Genomic DNA, 17,531 nt, shown 5'->3' on the forward strand with positions numbered 1-17,531 from the left:
TGAGTGATTAGGAGAGGGACCGTCAAGGTGAAAAACTGTCAGACTCAACTCTATCTGGATCTCCTGTGTGGCTGGCCTGCCAAGGGGAGGGCAGCAGGGCATGTCCTCTTCTTCTTTAGTTTTTCCTTCCCCCAGATGTATCATACAAAGGGGCCAAGAAAGGTGTGTTGCTTGTTGAATAAACGGGGCATTCAGACTTTCCTCCCAAGCAACACATCAGGAAAAGAGAGGGCAGGAACATCTTTGGTTATTTTATTGTGGAGCCTTAACAAGATTTTTGAAGCCAGAGGTGACTCATTAATCCAAACTTTCACATGTTTGCTGCCATCCATTGTAGTGAAAACCAGGATCAATAATCAGATTGTTCCCCACTTGACATCATCTGGCCTCAGAGGTCAGCAGTGGGCACAGAAAACATTGTGATTTACAGGGAGGGGAAGGGAAGCGGGGTGTGTGACAGAATTTGCAGTTCCAACACAGCCGTGAGCTCAAGAATGGTGGATGTTACTTGTCTAGATATGTCTGAAGACGTCAACCCCGTCCAAATCAAAGTGGGCCCCACATCTCATATTGGAAACATCAAATTATCTGGGAGTAGTTGATTGGTGGGTGGGCTGCTGGGACTATGTAGGGAGGTCACTTCCCATCACAGGCTTCTTGGCAGGAGGTAGAACCATGGACTTGTGGTTTGGAATTTTTGCCAAATGGTTCCTGTTTCCCTGAAGAGTTTTGGATGTGGGATCAGTTCAACTTTTTCCCACTTCTCAGCCATTCCACTGTCAGCCACCTCAGAACACTGAATGCCTTGGCATAAGGAGCTGGTGAGGTGGCCCCCATTATCTCCTCTCTTGACGTCAGTGAGGGAGTTGTTCCCTGTGGCTGTCTTATGGGAAATAATTCAGCATTTGTACTTCAATTAAAATTCATAGGTATATATTATTAAATGGTACTGACTCATTCCATGGCTTCTTTTCAGCTGATTAAGTGCCAAAAAAATGTTACATATGTGTTAATAATGATGAAGAGTGCATTAAACCTAAGATTTCCTTGTCCGTTGACAGTGCTGTGAAGCAAGCACTTCACCTGTCTGGAGGATCACTGTGTCCTGTGTCTTCTCTAGAGAAGAAACTTAAGCTCAAGAGTCTTTCTGCCTTTGAGGGAGAGGAAAAATGACACTGGACTACAATCCTCTTTCCTTTTGTGAGCTTCACAAAAGCAGCACTGGGCACAAGGTATGTTCTCAAATGTGGGCCTGAATCAAATTGAATTATGCAACTCATATTCAATATTTGTCAAAGAAGGGGAATCACACACAAAATCACAAGATCAGGTAGCTCAGCCGGAAGACAAAAGAGGAGTTTTTCCTGACTTGATAAAGTCAAACCTTCTTCTTTACACTAATTCATTATTTTATATTTAATGTGCCTAGGAAGATGGCCCAGGGAACAGTGATAATAGTGCTTTTTTTTCCTCCCTGGATCAAAAGACCATGCTTGTAGCTAACTGTAGTCTTTCCACGCTGAGTGACCACAAGCAATCACTTTACTTCACATCCCATGCCCAGCACACCTCCTGGGATTCCTCGTGTGTGGACATGTCCTGTGTTATAAGCACTCAACACAATAAAACAGATGAAAACAAAAGCTTAGTCATCAAGACAAATGGTGGTTCTCTAAGCCATACCAACCAAGAGCCCTAAACATAAAAATTGAGCTTTTCAGCTTAGGCTGCCTCCAGTACATTTATCACCTCTGTGTGAATAAGTAAAAGGCTCCCCCAGCCGGTTGTGGTGGTGCATGCCTGTAATCCCAGTGACTTGGGAGGCGGAGGCAGGAGGATTCCAAGTCTGGGGTCAGCCTGAGCAGCAACTTAGTAAGACCCAGTCTCAACATAAAAAGGGACTGTTTTCTCAGTGATAAAGTACCCCTGGGTTCAATCCCCAGTACCGAAAGAAAAAAATAAAAAAGGAAGAAAGAGAACAAAAAACATTCCCTCCTTCTGGACAGACACAGATTTGCAGATCCATGGATTAGTCAGCAAGTTCCATCTTTAGCTGGATTATAAGAAGCAGCCCTTCCTGTAGGTGGACGAAGCCCGGCACCAGGATCCTAAGCCCCGTGTAACATAACCAAAATCAACAGCCCTGGCTTTAGCTCTGGCTCTGTTTCATCTCTGAGCTTCTACCTAAAGAGAAAGAATTGAATTGTGATTTCTATGGCTTTCTTCATCTCTAAAAACTTCAAATTTTCCAATGGGCTTTTCTATTCTTCTACAAGAGGGATTATCTAGCATACAGATACTGCAACTTCTAAGTCTGAGATATTTTAGTCATCTGATGACACTCCCTAAATATTTAAATGAAATTATGTATGGTTTGATGTGGAGCAGATTAAAATATAAATGCTTTAGCACATGCATGATGTTCCAGGTGTCGAGCAACATGGTGAACCAGCAAAACGGGAATAACTACCCAGTGCTGTCAGCAAATGTCTCAAGATGTGGATCTCACACAATGATGTCTATTGAGGCCTTCACCCACTTTCTGTGGGATCGAGCATCAGACAGTGCTGAATGCCTGAATGCTCTCCCAGAGCACCCACTGCACCCAGGAAGCCAGGATTGCAAAGAACCAGGGACTGTTTTCTCTGTTGATGCCTTGTTGCCAGAAAACAGAAATCAGATCCTTGCCTGGATCCTCCTATCAGCAAATCTGAGTGCCAGCAAGCTCTTCGCAGTGGAAGAACAGACAAATAGCAATCTGCTTCAAAGCTCAAGAATTTTGAGCCCTTAAAATTGGGTTTAAAAATCTTATAATCACATGTGCATATAAGGAACCCATTTGCAAGTCTCAAAATGTTAGCAGAAATGAATTTGTTCTTATTTGGGACTATTTCTAAAATTAGTTTTGATTGGGGGATTTATTTGTTTGTATTTGGAGCACATGGGAGGGTTTCTGGAAAGCTATACCTAATTATGTCATTTTTAGAGAAGGAAACTGAAGTCCAGAAAGGGAAAGAAGGTAGCTCCAGGTCACACAGCAGGGTAAATATGATGGGGCTGGGATTATAACTTAATGCTCTTTCCCTTTACCCATGATGAAAATGTAAGCAGAAAGTTTGGCGGAAAACAGATGGCACATAAATCACTGTAACTCAAATTTTCAGTTTCAAAGAATGGATGTTCTTACCACTAACCAAGAACATGCATTGTAGAAAGTAAATCTTAGCTCTACCCGTGCCCATCACAAAGGTGACAGTCTCACACTGGTAAAATATGGCCCACACACCCTGTTTTACAGTCTATAGAATAACCCCATAGACTGTAAAACATCTTTGGAGCATCCCCCTTAGTACTGGGATCAGAACCAGTCATTCTCTGGATTAATATCCCCCTGGGCCAACCATCTGTTTCTTCCAAAGCAGTGTCCCCCAGGAGCTGTGTGCCTGCTAGCAAAAGAGTTGTGGCCCAACAGTGCTTCTAGGTTGTCCAGGAGCTGCTGCGGGACCACTGTCTGAAGACAAAACAGGCACCCGGGAGAAGATATTAAAACAAAGCTCCCTTTATTAAACAACTCCGACACAAGCAGGAATCTGTGAGCTGGGCAGCAGCAATGTGGAGGGGCCGTTGAATATAAGCAGATGAAGACTGGAATCAATCAGACTCACTTTTCTTAGTATAAAACATCCCTTTCCTCTAGGGGCTGCCGCTCTCCAGCAGCCTGGCCATAGTGTCCTGAGCCAGGTGGGATTAGAGATTTTCTTCTAAAGTCACTGGAGTGACGACCCATTCCATTCCAACCTCTCTGTGACTTTTTGAAGACAACTCAGAGGGCAGTCTCTCCCGGAGCACCTTGGAGGGTGAGCTGAAGTTTCCAGTATACAGAGTGAGGTTGTTCCCTGGTGAGAACACCAGAACCAAAAGCTCCAGCAAGGCCCTGGGAAGACGGCCCCTCTGTCGCAGGCAGTCCTCAGCCAAGAGCTTCCCTCCTGGAGCTTGGATGGCCCTCATGCCCAGGACACCTGAGGCCATGCAGACTTCACCAGGGGCTCTGCAGACCCAAAGCTTAGCTGACTCTGGAGAGTTGAGCTCATGGCTGTCAGCACCTCGAGAGGACATGGCGGAAAGGCACCGAGCCAGGAAAGCATGCTGAGACCAAGTCACACTCTAACTTTAGAGCTGGGACACACATAAGAGTGTGGATTCGCCAAGAACCAGCTTATTCTCTCTGAGTTTTTGAATGTGCAGCAAATTGTGTGTGTGTGTGTGTGTGTGTGTGTGGTTTTTTTGTGTGGTATGTATTTTTGGTGTTTAGATGTGTTTGTGCATGTGTATGTGTATGTGTGATGTGTTTGGCGTGTATTTATATGTGTGGCATGTGTGTGGTGTGTTATGTGGTACGTGTGTGATGTGTTTGTGTGTGGTGTGTATATGTGGAGCAAGGGAAGGTGACTGAGCTTTGAAATATCATCTGAAGAAAAACCAAGAAAGACAGAAGTGAAGCAAAGCTAGCACCCTAAGGAACAGAAGGGAGATCTAATGACTCATATTAACCTGTTAATTTATACCATGGCTCTGTACAAAAATAAAAAGGTTCTTTTAAGATTAACAATTTAAATAAATATTTGATAGAACTTTCTTTCTTGTTTTTATAGCTCATCTTTGGGGTTAATGTTCAGTTCATGCTTTCCTTGCTGCTCCTGATCCAGGATTGCAATCACTTCATCGGCCTTTATTCGTTCCTGCAAAGAAGACAATTGACAAGTTTCTGTTACAAGCATAGTAATCAATACCAGTGGCAGATGCTTCCTGAACACTTCCAGGCATCCATATGGGCATGGATTGGTGCTAAATCCAGTTAAGGATGAAACCTCATCTTCATCTCCTTTGTCCTAGGTAATTATTTTCCATGATTTCTTTCCTGCAAAACACGTCTTGCATATTCAACCACTTCCTACTCTTGCTACTTCATGGTCTCATCAACATCTCCAGCTCAGCTCAGTATTCTAACTGAATGCACCTTTTCTCCCCCACAGACCTATTCTGTTCCTCAGATACTAAACCTCGCAGTAAAGCCGCTGCCCTCCCATTTGCCATAATAACCTGACCATGGATTCCTGCATCTGATAAGCCATTTCGTCCTTTCCATTTTGTCTCTTTTTTCTGCCCCTTTCTTTTCCAGGCATAATACTGTGGCTTTATTTTGGGCCAGGGTTTCTCAACCTTGGCGCTGCTGATATTTAGACCAGATCATTCCTTGTTGTTGTGTGTGTTTGTGTGTGGAGAGAGGGTCAGGTGCATTGTAGAATGTTCAGCAATGTCCCTGGTCTCTACTTACTACAGGTAGCCAACAGGATGTCTCCCTAAGTTGTGATGACCAAAGTGTCCCCAGACATTGCCCAATGTGCCCTAGGCAAAGCTCCTTCTTAACAGCCATTGGTTTAGGTCCACGTTATTTCCTAACTCGGTTGCATCAGAAACTTCCAAATTGAACTCCCTATTTCGCTACTCACAAGCTTCTAATACTCATGTGCTTTTCTTGGGTCCTGCTCATAAACCTGGCCATATCACTCTGCTGCTCAGTACTCAGACCCTTTGCTTCCAATGGCTTGGAGGTCTGGGTTCATATTTCTCTGTGTGCTTATAAGGAGCTCACTGATTTAGACCTTTCTGTGTCATCAGCCTTACGTTGTTTTCTTCCCTCTCCTCTTCTTACACTCCAACTTCCTGACTTACCTCCTGATCCCTAAATACTACAGTCTCAAAAGAACTGCCAAGTCCTAGTCTAAATTAAATATCCTTCTGGATGTTGCCACTGTATCCTGTGTTTTCTCTTATCTCACACCAACCAGCCATAGGTCTAGCCGGTCGACCACCACACTGCATCTCAAACCTCCCACGTCTTTCACCTTTTCTGTCATTACTCTAAGTCCAGATATCTGCTAAAGTAATCTTCTGGATCTGGTCATTCCCAGAACTGGGGGAGCAAACTGGGAGGAGGAGGATACAATGGCTTCCTAGCAGTTAGAATGGATTTCAAAGTACTGATCCAACCTGGAAAGTGTGGACCTGCTTTCTCTGTTCTCCTTTTGTACTATGCTCCATCTTGCATGTCATAACCCAGTCACTATTCTTTGTTTTTTGTTTTGTAATATTTCTTTCATGGTGGGGAGGTTGTTTGCTTGTTTTTGATTCTGGAAACCCAACTCAGGGCCTTACCAATGCCAAAGCATACACTCTACTGCTGAGCTACACCTCCAACACCTTTTTTGTCTACCTCTCTAAGCTCCCTCTTGTCTCTGGGCCTTTGCATTGTCATCTGAGCCTGAAATGCTCTTCTCCAGATGTCTGTTGGCTCTTCTTGTCACTGGGGTTGCAGCTCACATGTCACTTGCTTGGCGAGAACTCACAGTTTGACAGCCCATTATTCTCAAATCAATTACCTTGTTCCATTTTGCACACACCATTTATGACTATGAGAAATTCTCTCAATTGGTAATATTTTTGCCTATTTGTTGCCTGTCTCTGTCCACTAGAATGTAAACTTCCGGGGAGGAAGGAATCTTATCTTCTTGGTCACTCCATTTTCTAGTGTACAAAAAAAGTTACTGACATTTGGCATTTATATTCAATGAGTCAATACATACATATGAAGGTCTCCTCTAAAATGCTTCTCCTTACAGAAATCTCACTCACCCTGTAAATCTCACCTCAAACATCATCTCCTCAATGACCCTTTCCTGCCTACTTCTTTATATCCCCTGCACAGTCATTTGCTACTGACAATTCCTACCACCTTCTGTATCATATTTTACTTACTTGGGCACCTGTATCATCTCTCCAAAGACTCTGAGCTCCTGGAAACCGGGGGTTAAGCCTCATCTAGTCTGTATTCTCCAGAGGTAGTCTCTAGCACAGTGTAAAGCATAGCAACTTATAAAAACAACTGTTTTATGGCCTAAAAACAAATCTCCTTTCATGCAAGACCTCATAATTGAAAACAATGTTGACATAAAGACAACCAAAATAACCAACTGACTAAAAGTAAACTAAATTGCTGCTATAGCTTTTTAAAAAGGCCTGTTTACTAATTTATGAATATGCTAAGAAAATCTCGATGCTTAAAAAAAAAAAAAAGAAAAACTGACACACATGCAAAGTTCTCACATCTGATGGCCACAAAATACTATCACAATTAAGTCTCTTATGAAGGGAAAGAAATTCAAGACCTAAATATGAAATACATGAAACTCGGGGCTGGGGATGTGGCTCAAGCGGTAGCGCGCTCGCCTGGCATGCGAGCGGCCCGGGTTCGATCCTCAGCACCACATACAAACAAAGCTGTTGTGTCCACCGAAAAAGTAAAAAATAAATATTAAAAGGAAAAATTCTCTCTCTCTCTCTCTCTCTCCACTCTCTCTTAAAAAAAAAAAGAAATACATGAAACTCTAATGTTCTTGTATAATTTATGTTGCTAAATACCTCTTGAGATTCTAGTGTATTTAAAATAATCTATAATATATGGGAATCTGCCAGAACTAATGATTTTTTTTTTTTTTTTGCCTACAGGCTTTCCTCACTCAGAGATTCAATCTGAGAAAAGGTTTTAGCCAGGGTTCCCAAACTTTGCTACACATTAGACTCACTTGGGGAGACTTTGAAACTCCTGATGCCCATATAACACTCTATAGAAATTAAATCAGAATTTATGAAGGTGGGAGTCAGTTGTTAATAGTTTTATAAAGATTACCAGGTAATTCCAATGAGAAGAAAGTTTGGGAATCAAGGCATAGACAAAATTTTTTATTGTTGAAGAGGCTCTTGCCATTTCCAACTGTGACCACTAGATGCCGCTACTGCCTGAAGACTGGAGAAGTTCATAGTACTTTTCCATCCAAGGAGGAAACAATGGCATTGATGTTTTCTGATTAGGAAGGAGCAGGGAATTACTTTGTGTTTATTTTATTAATTTATAGTTCATTGATAGAACAATATGTTTGAAGAGGAAGTTGGAATACAGAATTATTAAATTCCCTCTGAGTAAGGCTAAAATTCTGGTAGTAAGGCAATTTTTAAACAATTTTACTCTTCATTGTTTCCGCCTTTACCTATGGGCCTTACTGTAGAAGGAGTGCTTCGGAGGGACACTGGTATTTTGGAGTTTACAAAACACAGGGAGGGGGAAATGCTGGGGAATGATATTGGCCAAATTATATTTTTATATCATGTGTATGTTCGAATATGTAACAACAAATCCCATCCGTTTGTACAACTATAATGCACCAATTAAAAAAAAGTGGGTGAAAAAAATAGGGAACAAAAGGAATTCTTGGTGAAGGAGATTGTTCAGTGCTGTTGAACTTCTCAGCTCTGTGCTCTCTTCCCTGTTAGGATAGTTCTTTCTCTTTCCATGCTAGGTATCATCTTCTTTATTTCTGAGTTTAAGTGAGTCTTCCTGTATTCCCATTTCCTGTCTTCTTGATCTCTCCCTGCTCCCTGCAGTCAAGAACTATGTTTTGTTCATCCTGTGCTCCAAGAGCCTGCCTTGCAGGGCTTTCCAGGCAATTAACAAGTCTTCTGTGAACCTGTGTTAATTGTCTGAAAGAATGCTCAGAGAATGTGGGAAAAGAACTTTTGTGAGTTCATTTTTGTTTTGTTGCAGTGCTGGAGATGGAACCCTGAGCCTAAAATGCACACACTAGGCAAGTACTCTTTCTATCTCTGAGGTACAGCCTTGGTCCTTGTTTTTGTTTTTCTTTTTTCTGAGACAGGCTCTTGATAAGTTGCCCAGGCAGGCCCAGAAGTTGTGATTCTGCTGCCTCAGACTCCCTAGTAGCTGGTGTGAGATAGTTTTGATTGTGAAAAATACATAAGAAAAAGGGATTGTTTTAAAGCAGTTGCTGATGAAACTGGATTCAATTTAGGGACCCTAAAGAGCAAAACCAGACAGACCATCATTTTAATGAATAGATTCATTAGAACGTGGGCTGAAGAAGACTTTGCAGTCATTCAAGGTGACCCCTTGTCATGAGGCTCAACTTCCGTATTTCAGGCCACGTCGCTGACTGGGCTTCAATTGGAGCCACCAATCAGGACTTCCAAAGCAGACAACTCTACTTGATAGGACTAATAATTTGAAAGTTATCCCTTATGGGATAATTTTTCTCCCAGGGACTTCTGCCTATTGGTGTTAATTCATGTCTCTTCACTAGTGTAGACTACAACTGCTGCCCAAGCACACCTACAAGGATGAGATCACAGTCTCTTTTTCAGGCTAAGTGTCCTCAGCTACTTCAAATATGATATTAATATTTAATTTAGTAGTAGTAATAAGTCATAAAAAGCTTTCAGCTTCCCTCATCCTCTTTCACATGTTTGATAAATTATTCAGTGATCATTTAATACTTTGCCAAGAAAATAATACAGTCTTTTCTCTTGGAGACCCACAAACTGTCATTCCTCTCTCCCAAGGCTCCAATTTGTTAACAAGCTCAGTCTTGATTCGTAACTCCCCAATAACACTGATGATTCTATTTCTGAAAACAGCTTCACTTATTAGAAATGATCAGATTAAAAGCTGCCTTCATAGTTCCTATAAGATATGTAATTGCCATGTCAGGACCAGATCAGGGATGTTTGTTCTTGCTTAGAAAATAGTCCTAGCATTGGAAACAAGAAAAAGAAAGAAATCTGTGAAAGTTTTGTCACGATGTCTTAGGATCCTGAAGGGATATGGAACAAGTTAAAGGACTTTGTAGATTGATCAGTTCAGAAAGCAGGTCTAACTGGCCTTCCGAGTGTTAGGAACTCACCAATTCTCTATAAAGTGGGTTCAAGGTGAACCACAGAGCCACAGCACACCTCTGTCCTTTGGTGACTGCCTTCACCCCATGTGGGTTCTCTCCTCCAGATGAGAAGCTGATCATACGCCCACACTTTGGTTTTATAGAGGCCTGCAAAAGAAAATGACAGCTAGACTTTTTAATTTTAGATCATAAACATTACCCTCCGTGAAATTATTTGGGTTAAGGTTTTAGTCAAAGAATAATGGAATGCTGGGGCTGTAAAAAGAAGTCCTGTCAGTCTTTTGATCTGTAGATAAAACCTCATAAAATAAAATACAAAAAATTAAGCAAAATATGTGGAATAGCTCATGCACATAGTAATTGCTTAATACATGCTGTGCTAATAGCCTAGAGATTCCAAGAAGGCAAAGGTTTCTTTTAATTCACTTATATAGTTTTAACATAGCAAAGCATCTATGTGCAAGGCAGGTGTACATTTAATATTTGTGGAGTTAAAAAGAAATCAAGAAGACATCTGACCACTGGAAAAGCCTAACTATTCATCTAGATAGTGGTTACATGAGAGCACCCTTTCTAATTCCTTCATTGTGTATTTATGGTTTATACATTTGTCACAATCCAAAGATTTCTAAAAGTCAAATCGAATCCAAATGATGCATTAATCCCTTCAAACTATTGCTAGCCAGTGGTTAATCAGGCTTTGTTTGACTAGCTTCAGTGAAGCGAACATACTACCCTTGGGATGACCTATTCCATGGCCTCTAGGTGTTTTGAGATGACTGACACAACACTTCAAAGCTTGCGCATTGCTCAGGTGGAGCTGTCCAGTGATATCTAGGTAGAAAAGGGCAGTGAGGGAAAAACAGATATTGCTGGGGGCACTGGGTCGGGGTGGAAGATGGAAAAGCAGGCTCTTCAAGTTGAGTGAGCTCAAGCAACTGGATATTAGAAGCCTTGGTTGTGGTTTTAAGAAGTGTCTGATGTGAGTAGAGACTATTTTTCTTTTTTAGGAAATATTGAAACCTTACAAATTCTATAGTAGACCTTAGGAAGTAAAGCAAAAGCAAAACAGTGAGACTGGCCATTCTACTGCATGCTAAGAGGGACCTTTGAATGAGCTGTTTTCTGAACTGACTTGAGTTGATACAGGCCCATTAGGGGAGTTTTCATTTTCTTTGTGCTTAACATGAGATGGCTGTGGTTTCCTCACTAGTGCCTTCCAGAAGAATGTCTGAAGCATTTCCTGAAGTTCTGGGATAACATTTATACTCCCAGACTGTATGAATCACACGGAAGGTCAGAGGAAGGTGGAGGAGTCAAGAAGTCAGAGGCCCAGGTGTGTGTGTATGCCCACGTATGCATGTATTTTTATGCCTCTGTGTGTGTACACGTGCGTGTGTGAGTATTAAGTGGAGGAGCAGAAGGGAGAAGTCAGTTTCTGGTTGTTTTCCTATTCACAATAATCAAAGAGTGATTTGTCTTTTCTAGATAGTGGCTTCTCTTAAGCAGCTGTATGGAGGTGACTGTTCTGATGTAAATCTGGTGTCCACAGTATCAGTATGATTCCAGTTTGGCAGAGACAGAACTTGCTGTGCCTTTCTGCATAGAAACAGAATAATAAATAATGTGTGAAGCCCGTGAAGTGGGATAGAAAAACCTTCCTAGTAAGTGACCTTGGGAGCTGGAGCTTCAAGTTCTCTGAACAGCACCCTCTGAGGAGCTGGTCAGAACTCAAATGACCACACATGATGGCCATCACTCTGTGATCACCAGTTCTTGGTGGAAACATTTTAGGATATTAAAGAAAGACTGTCAGGACAATTCAGAGTTTTCTTTCTAATGAAATTAGAAGAATTGAAAGGATATTTAAATATGAAAAATTTCAAGAAAGCTTAGGAGAACAAGTTATGGAATGGCTGAAGCAATCAGAACTGATGACAGGGGACTAGGCTCTCAGGGCCCACCAGGACTGACCAAACAGGGAGCTTCACCTGTCACACATGGAGGAATAAAGAAGCTTTCATTCTCAATTCTGACATGGTTTCTACAGGACACTGTGTTCTGGAGTTTAATTAAATGGTTACAGACATACTTTGGAACACCGCACCATTAACATTGAATTTCATTTGTCGTAAAGCAAACACAACTTGTTAAATTTTATCTTCTTCAAACTTACACGGAGAGCCCCAAACCCTTTAATTCTTGTTCCACAAATAAATGCTATTATTTAAAATAAGCCATTTGTCTTCCAAGTATACAATTTTCCAAGTATGATTTTTACAAACAATTTTTCCTTCCATCTAACTGATAATAAAGAGCTGGAAAGAATTTGAGAGGTACTTATCCTTAATCAATGTAAACATTCAGTCACTGTTCAATTCATTATACAATATCAAGATTTTTCCAAAGTAAAGGATGGGAAAACTCTAATTCTTTTTGTGGCCCTGAGGTCAATACTTTTCTGTTTGTCCTTTGGAAGTCAAATAAGAGAAACAGAAAAGGAAAACTGTCCTTTTCTCTTTGTTGAGACTGGAATAAATTTACTATGGGAAAGAGGTAAGAACTGGAAATTCTTCAACTTCAATAATTCCTAAAATCTTTACCCATGAATCTTAATTATCCCTGAAATGTTCTAAAAACTCTGTCATATGCATTAATCTAAAGAATTGATAAGCCTTTGGGTTAAAAATTTAAGCCAGTTTTCATTTACTTTTTTGAGGAGAGGTTAGATCCATTCCTTTTAAAACCATAAATTATCTTATAATTATAGATAAATAAAAGGAGAATAGTATCTACTTTGACATGGTTAAAAAGCAGAATTTCAGTTAACTTACATTCAACAGTGAATGAAACTGATTCATACATAGTATTCCAAGCATCAATTCTTTCAAACATTCAACGTCTCCAAACATGGCCACTAGGGGGAGTAGAAGCAAAGAAATCTTCTCAACCACCTGTCTGATTTTATTTGAAACTGATTTTCTCCAAAGTGTATAAGATGGGAATGATTTTGTACCTCAGTTTCAGTGTTAGCAAAGCTCAGAAACAAAATGACTTCTACATACAGCTTTTACAAAAGTGACATTCTAGTGTAGGGCTTTTAAACTCCAACCAAGAACATCAATTCACTTAGTTTTCTACATTATGAAACATCAAAACACTCCCCAGATAAATATTTAAATTTACAAAAAAAAAAAAAAAACCAGTGAAGCATCACAAACTTTTGAACATATATCATTGTATTAAACTGCATAAAATATATTTTTTAATTATAACAACATTTCTAAACAAGTTAAACCAGAATCTTCATAGAAATTCCCTTTAAACCAAGGAATATATGACATTTTATATTACCTGCAACAGCACAGTAGTATGTCATGAAAGATACATAGATGACGTACTGTTCAGAAAAGCATGAAGCTATGAGAGTAAAATTACAAAACTCAGGAAAAGTTGAAAAATGGCTTATGTAATGCAAAACCTTGAAGTTTATCATATACAGGTCCCAATTATTTAGATTTGTATGGAAGAAAGACATAGCTCATAACCTATTTATAATTTATTCCCTCAGTTGGAAAAACCTGTTTTTTTTAACCATTATATATGTTCTTTGTTTAAAGATCAAATGATGCTAACTAAACCAGGTATGGTGGTGCATGCCTGTAATCCAGGCAACTGGGGAGGCTGAGGCAGAAAAATAGCAAGTTCAGTGCCAGCCTCAGTAACTTAGCAATGACCTTTCCCAAAATAAATGAATGAATAAATTAATTAATTAATTAATTAATAAGTGAAAGGGCTGGGGATGTAGCTCAGTGGCCAAAAGAATGCCTGGGTTCAATCTCAGTACTGAAAGGGGTGGGGGGAGATGCTAACTGTAGAGTATGTAAGTGCTATGGAGGCTGGTTTTCCAAAGGCACTGGTTTGCTTAGGCGAATGTTGGTAAATTTAGGTTTTGATCTACATATTTGTGTGTATGTGTATCAACCTCTGTAGGTTTATTACTTACACTAAAATTATATGTTTGTATTTGTTATGGTTTAGATATGAAGTGCCCCCCAAAAGCTCATGTGTGAGAAAATGCAAGAAAGTTTAGAAATGTAATGATTGTATTATTAAAGGTTTAACCTAATCAGTACATTAATCCTCTAATAGGGATTAACTGGGTGCTAACTGTAGACAGGTAGGGTGTGGCTAGAGGAGGTAAGTCATTGGGGGGGTGCATTTGGGGTACATATTGTGTTCTTAGTGAGCAGAGCTCGCTTTCTCTCTGCTTCCTGGAGCCATGTCCTGAGCCTCCTTCCTCCACCACACTCTTCTACCATGATTTCCTACCTCACCTCTGGCCTGGAGCAATGGAATTGACAATCTATTGAATTGACTTCGACCTCTGAAACCATAAAACCCCAAATAAATTTCTCCTTCTCAAAATAATTAACACACTAACAGCATCAAAAAAGCTGACTAAAATAGTATTTGTACATACACACATATGCATAGACCCTTTTTTGATCATTTGAGTAACTAGGGATTTGGAGGCCAATGCTCAATCCAAGCATGTGGAACACCAGGTTACTTGAATTTATTCTGTATATTTATTTGACTTGTCCTAGACTTGGGTGACTAAGAACTAATGTTTTTATGTTTCCATCAAAGAATCAGAAAGTCTAGATTTTGGTTCCAAGTTGAACACTAACTATCTATGTGGTCCTCATCAAATCCTTATTATCTCTACTCTTTATTTATCTTCAAATTGAACTAGAAGATGTTTATGTATGCTTCTATTTCTAAAAGTTTATGGTTTATCAATTTACTTGGACTCTTTCCACCCCTTGAATTCTTGAGCTCAGAAGTATTTGGAATCCAGCACTCTGGAAATCCTTGGAAGAATGTAAGACAAAATAAAAAAACACTAAATAAATTTGCAGGAAGAAGCTTACTCACAGTCACAGTCTTAGCATCCATTTCAGTGAATATGAATTCTCCTCCTTCGAAGTCGTCATTCATATACAGGAGAGCACTAAAGGAGAAAGGGAGAGACATTCATAGGACAATATTCTCAAAATATCATCACTGTGGAACATGAAGACAGGTGATGATTGGGCTTCCTGATTAGTAAGTTGCCTTTGAACTAGACATCTCAATATTTGACCCACCAGACCCTTGAAGGTAAGATCAGATATAATTTGGGTTATACCTCTAAAGGATTTATCAATTCTACTTACATAAAAGTTCTAATCATATTTCAAAGCTCAGATCACATTTCACTTCCTCCAAAGAATATCTAACTAGATTTATTTTAATGGAGCCCTCTGAACCCACCCACATTGCTTCTAACTCTCTTCTTCTCTCACATACTAGTAACTACTTTTTCCTTAATTACCTGGACCCTGGCCTGCAGAGAGGGGGTGCTAAAAATTATTTTAGAATAGGAAAGTGTCGTAATAATTAACACACTATTATACACATGGGGACTAAGACTCCTGATTCTTCTCTTTATAGACAAAGATATCTTTCAACATCATAAAAGAGTATTTTTTTTTCTGAGTTTCTGTTTTCTTGTTTGCAAAATGCAACATAGTTCTTCAAATGTGTGAGTCATTGATAAGTGATATGAGAAGATCCCCAGGTATGCTAGGACACCATGACTTTGTGTTCTCAGACTGAGATGTACATACCCAAAAAGGGTATGCCTCAGTGAAAACACAATGATTTAAAAACAACAACAACACAACACAACATACACACTCCTTGGTAGGAGGAAAATGTGCATGATTTTGAAGATAAAAATGAAGTTGCCACTTCTCAGCTATGGAAGCTGCTTCAGATTACTTGAGAATCTCTGCTTCACAGAGATAAAGATGACAAGCGAAACAGAATAGCTTTCCAGTTCCCATGGATTACTGTTGGGTGGGAGCTTGGTTCTGAAGGAGTCGCGGGCTTACCTATAGTCCCGGAAAGTGTAAGCAGGAGGCTCCTTCCAGCATTCATTGGCTTCTGGATCCAACAGGCAGTTATCAGCATGGATGGGATGACTGAGGTCATTTCTTCTATCCTGTTGACCTGCCAGAAAAAGGAATAATATTGATTAACTGTCTTCTCCCGTTCCTGGTGTCCTTTGTAAATGAGAGGAGAGGAGGCACAGCAGATGAAAGGACAGTGAGCAAGCAGTCAGGAGACTCTGGTCTGGTTTTGACTTGAACTTGATGTGAAACCTTGGGCAAATCACACCTGTCTCTTCAACTATAAGCACACTCTGATAGAAATATACGTGTATAAGCTCCATGCATTTCATGGGTTGTACTTCAAAAAGGATAAGGATGAAATGAAAATGAAAACAAATGATTTTGATTCAGAGGAAACTCCCCCAAGTGTTGCCTACTCCTATGGCATCTTTCCTGTGGCATTCAGGTGGGTGGAAGAGAAGATGCTCAGGAGAAATGATAATAGACATCTCTTCAATAATCTCTTTAACAAACAGCAACCATAATGTCCAGGTCCCTGGTCCCTTAGAAAGAGAAGCCTAGAGAAGAAAAGCATTTTTTCTGTATGATGTCAACAATAAAGAGAAATAGATTTGAAAATATTCAGAGAGAGAGTCTTCAGGAATTTTAGGGGACCAAAAAGGAGCAAAAGAGGGATGTAAAAAATAAGTCCTGAGTTTCCTAAGTTGCTACTGTTCCTCCTTCTTCTCTTCCTCCTTTAGAAATACAGAACTCTTCTAAAATATTAGGCTACATGAAATAGAGCTCTGTTTTACATAGTTTAAATTCCCATTGTATTGTGGGTAGAAAGGAACAAGTTCAGGCTCTGAATTCTCACCAGACAGGGCTGTTCGGCAGACCATGTGTGTATAGGAAAAATAAAGGGTTGAATTCAGCATGAAATAGGACTCTACGATCTTTCGAGCCTTCTCACTGATGTCATAAAACAGACGTGCACTCTTCAGTGGGACTCGGCCCTCATAACCAAACTGAAAAGAAAAGCAAAATAAAAACATTAGAAAGCAGTGGATTGACCAGTAGAATTAAAAAAACAGGAATTTTATTTTTCCTCAGACCTGATCTTAGAGACTCCCTATCTTAGTCTCTTCTCCCTATCCTTTGTGGAATGTTGGGGTAGGGGTTTCACAAGCTGTTAGATCCTTTAGTCACTTTAGTTGCATGTATTCATTTCAGTAATTAAAATATCTATGTCCTTAACTATGCATTTTAAATAGATACTTTAAATCTGAGCTCAGGCTTGCCTAAGGCTGGAAGCCTGCAATAGAAGAGTTTGGCAGCAGAAACTACTAAATGTCTGCAAAAAAACTTTTGCTTCTTTTTGAGATATGTTCCTTACACATGGCTCCAGCAAGGAAGCACATTCACCCATTCAGGGCCATACATGTGTATGAGACCATGTGAGTAAGTCTTGGACAGGGCAATGTGAGTGTAGGAATGTACACCCCATTAAAATTTCAACCATTATCCTTGCATTTTCTTCTCCCATCTGCTATGTAGATGGACACACCCAAAATAACTATGAAAACCACTTGAAGATGGCAAAGCTCTTCAGTTTGGCCCTTGAATGATTGTGAGGACTAGTGTTTCCTTTCCTTAACTCCACATCTCTCCCAGATGATTTCATTTTATGCAAGCAAGAAATAAACTTGTTTTGAATAAGAAGAAAGAGAGAGAGAGAGACAGAGAGAGAGAGAGAGAGAGAGAGAGAGAGAGAGAGAGAGAGAGC

General features: G+C 40.0%; 1 protein-coding gene across 5 annotated transcripts in view; it reads right to left on the reverse strand.

Moving 5' to 3' along the window:
• Positions 1–238: 238 nt before the first annotated feature.
• Positions 239–17,531, reverse strand: part of P3h2 (prolyl 3-hydroxylase 2) — a 165,258-nt gene continuing 147,965 nt past the window's right edge. The window contains exons 11-15 of one of the 5 annotated variants that reach the window (XM_048804071.1): positions 16,623–16,773; positions 15,746–15,863; positions 14,745–14,820; positions 9,852–9,950; positions 239–1,334 (exon numbers count right to left, since the gene is read on the reverse strand). In XM_048804071.1, coding sequence (XP_048660028.1) covers positions 1,293–1,334; positions 9,852–9,950; positions 14,745–14,820; positions 15,746–15,863; positions 16,623–16,773 — 486 coding nt within the window. In that variant the 3' untranslated portion in view covers positions 239–1,292. The other 4 variants (XM_015499994.2, XM_048804070.1, XM_048804069.1 and 1 more) reach the window with 4 other exon arrangements.

Source organism: Marmota marmota, unplaced genomic scaffold (genome assembly GCF_001458135.2).
Source record: "Marmota marmota marmota unplaced genomic scaffold, marMar, whole genome shotgun sequence".
Lineage (NCBI taxonomy): Eukaryota > Metazoa > Chordata > Mammalia > Rodentia > Sciuridae > Marmota > Marmota marmota.